At 45.7% G+C, this 2,988-nt stretch overlaps 1 protein-coding gene across 2 annotated transcripts in view; it reads left to right on the plus strand.

The window, feature by feature from the left end:
* KLB (klotho beta) overlaps nt 1–2,988 on the plus strand; it is a 46,552-nt gene that overhangs the window by 25,158 nt on the left and 18,406 nt on the right. The window contains exon 1 of one of the 2 annotated variants that reach the window (XM_023507418.1): nt 548–575. The exons of the other annotated variant lie outside the window; for it this stretch is intronic. Coding sequence (XP_023363186.1) covers nt 564–575 — 12 coding nt within the window. The 5' untranslated portion in view covers nt 548–563. Of the gene's footprint in view, nt 1–547; nt 576–2,988 lie in introns of those variants that run through there. 2 annotated transcript variants of the gene reach the window in all.

Below are 2,988 nucleotides of genomic sequence, written 5' to 3' on the forward strand. Positions count from 1 at the left end.
AAAAAAAAAAAAAAAAAAAAGATTTTCTGTTGTGGTTCTACCCCAGAAAAGCCCCCAAAAGATCTGCTGAGACCATTTAAAACAGAATCTTCCCCGTTACTCCTTTTAGAAGCTCTCCTACTGGGCCGAGTACAGTGGCTCAAGCCTGTAATCCTAGCAGTCTGGGAGACCAAGGTAGGTGGATTGCTTGAGCTCATGAGTTTGAGACCAGCCTGAGCAAAAGAGCAAGACTTTGTCTCTAAGAAAACATCCAGGCATTGTGGTGGGCACGTGTAGTCCCAGCTACTTAGGAGGCTGAGGCAAGAGGATCACTTGACCCAAGAGTTTGAGGTTGCCATGAGCTACAACATTACAGCACTCTAATGAGGGCAAGAAAGTGAGACTTTGTCTGAAAAACAAAGAAAAAAGAAGCTCCCCTGTTATTTCTTTCAGAAGCTCAACCTCAGGTTGGAGGCAAGGAAGGAGACTACAGCCTCAACATTTCTGGGAGAGATAAAGCATTCTTAAGGCTCCTTGGGAACAATGGGTGCTAAATGGTTCCAGAATCTTCTGATGACAATCAGATGGAAGGACAGGTAGACAGAATCTCAATGCATCCATTCCTCCAGAAAATCTTTTTTTTTGAGATAGAGTTTCACTATGTCACCCTTGGTAGAGTGCTGTGGCGTCACAGCTCACAGCAATCTCAAACTCTTGGGCTTAAGCCATTCTCATGCCTCAGCCTCCCAAGTAGCTAGGACTATAGGTGCCCACCACAGCGCCCAGCTATTTTTTGGTTGTCATTGTTTGGCAGGCCGGGGCTGGGTTCGAACCTGCCAGTTCCAGTGTGTGTGGCTGGTGCCCTATCCACTGACCTCCAGGCACCAAGCCAGAAAATCTTTCAGTAAATGATTTAAATCACCATTTCTCACATAAAGCAGGGTGGCACCAGTTTTGGAATCCCCATCCCTTACATCAATGTCCAGTTTCCCCACCTTAACAGGATTTATGGAACATTGCCAGTGTCCATGGGATCTATCAAGTTTGAATTCATACCTTATATGTGATTGGTTTTGAGCTACAGAAAGGCAGTTTCAAATAGTTGATCCTGACGTTAAAGTATCTCCAGTGAGTCAAAGAAAAAGCTAAAGAACAAAACTGAAAGAGACCTCTGTGGGATAAAAATAATAAACACCCAAATAGTGGAGAAATTGAGAGGTCTGAGCAGAGACCTCCAGAAGCAGGCAAGTGACATCTGGAGGCATCTGTCACAAAAAGGAAGGATGATGCTATAGCCAGCTGGCGGGGCAGGAAAGCAGCCTTGGCATTTAACTGGCCTACAGTCCTTAACTGGAGGCCTTAGCTATGGTCCTCCTTCAGCTGTGACTCGTGGCTCTTAGCTGAACCATGCCTTCTGGCTTTTAATTATTTTTATTTTTATTTAATGCCTTACCTTACGCATTTTATGTGTTTCTCTTTCACACATTTCAGCGTTATTCTTCCCAACAAAGAACTTTCTAAGGCCAAGTTCCTGTCCCATATACTCAGCCTCTCTGAGAAGGGCAAGCCAGGCTTGAATAAATGCTCAGGAAGTGCTTATCAAACAGACCAGAAATCCCACAAGAGGCTCTGTTATACATAGTAAGAACTTAACTGGAAACCGGACACTCTGGGAGTAGCACTAACTTTTGGCAGAACCTTCTCATACTCTGTTCTTGGCTATACATATACATATACATTAGCTCTAAAACCCCACAACCACCTTACAAAGGACGCTACTGTTATTAATGTCATTCCATAGCTGAGGATACAAAGAGGTTTCAGAAAGGGCAAGTAACTCACCTCGGGTACAGAGGAAGCCCCTGAACTTCAGGCCCAGGTGTGCTGACCCCAAAGCCTACACTCTTGCCATTCGTTTTCTGGTTCGGACAGTACCTGCCACACTTTTATAATAATGTTCCTGGCACTGTTATAAAGCTGTTTACACACATGAATTCATTTATTCCTCACAACAAATCCTAAACAGTGGGCTCTATTACTACCCATTTACAGAATTTGGAGCCTGTGATGCCCACGACTTCTAAATTAGGACCAAAGGGAGATTCTGTAGAACAGTGAATGGGCACTGCTCTGTGTCTTGTATATAGAGGAGGTAACCTTATAATGTAGGTATGTCACCTATACCCTGTCCCAGGAGGGCTCAGGCTGGGAATTCAGCAGAGAAGTAAGACAGAGCCTAGACTAGGGTTCTCTGCTGCCCCTCAGCCATCCTATAGCATAAATTTGATTTGATTTCATTGATTGATTGATTTTTTTTTCTTTTTCATTAGAGACAGTCTCACTTTATCACCCTCGGTAGAGTGCTGTAGTGTCACAGCTCAGCAATTTCCAACTCCTGGGCTTAGGCAATTCTCTTGCCTCAGCCCCCCAGGTAGCTAGGACTAAAGGTGCCTGCCACAACGCTGGCTATTTTTTGTCATTGTTGCAGTTTGGCCAGGGCTGAGTTCGAACCTGCCACCCTTGGTATATGGGGCTGGTGCCCTACCCACTGAGCCACAGGTGCCACCCGATTGATTTTTAAGACAGAGTTACACTGGATAGAGTGCTGTGGCATCATCATAGCTCACAGCAACCTGAAACTCTTGGGTTTGAGCAATCCTCTTGCCCCAGCCTCCCATGTAGCTGGGACTACAGGCATGTACCACCATGCCTGGCTAGTTTTTCTATTTTAGTAGAGATAGGGTCTCACTCTTGCTCAGGCTGGTCTCAAACTCCTGAGCTCAGAAGATACACCCACCTTGTCCTCCCAGAGTGCTGGGATTACAGATGTGAGCCACCATGTCCGGCCTTATAGCATTAATTTTAGGCTGGAAGCCCTAGAGGTGCAGAGAACAGAATACTGGGCCATCCGGGCATCCTGGCAGCCTCCCCCGGCCATCCTTTGAAGCATTAATTTTGTCCATAGAAAGCCCTTTTACTGGCTTGGCGCCTGTGGCTCAAGTGGCTAAG

This window comes from Otolemur garnettii, unplaced genomic scaffold (assembly GCF_000181295.1).
Source record: "Otolemur garnettii isolate 467f Iridium unplaced genomic scaffold, OtoGar3 scaffold00181, whole genome shotgun sequence".
NCBI lineage: Eukaryota > Metazoa > Chordata > Mammalia > Primates > Galagidae > Otolemur > Otolemur garnettii.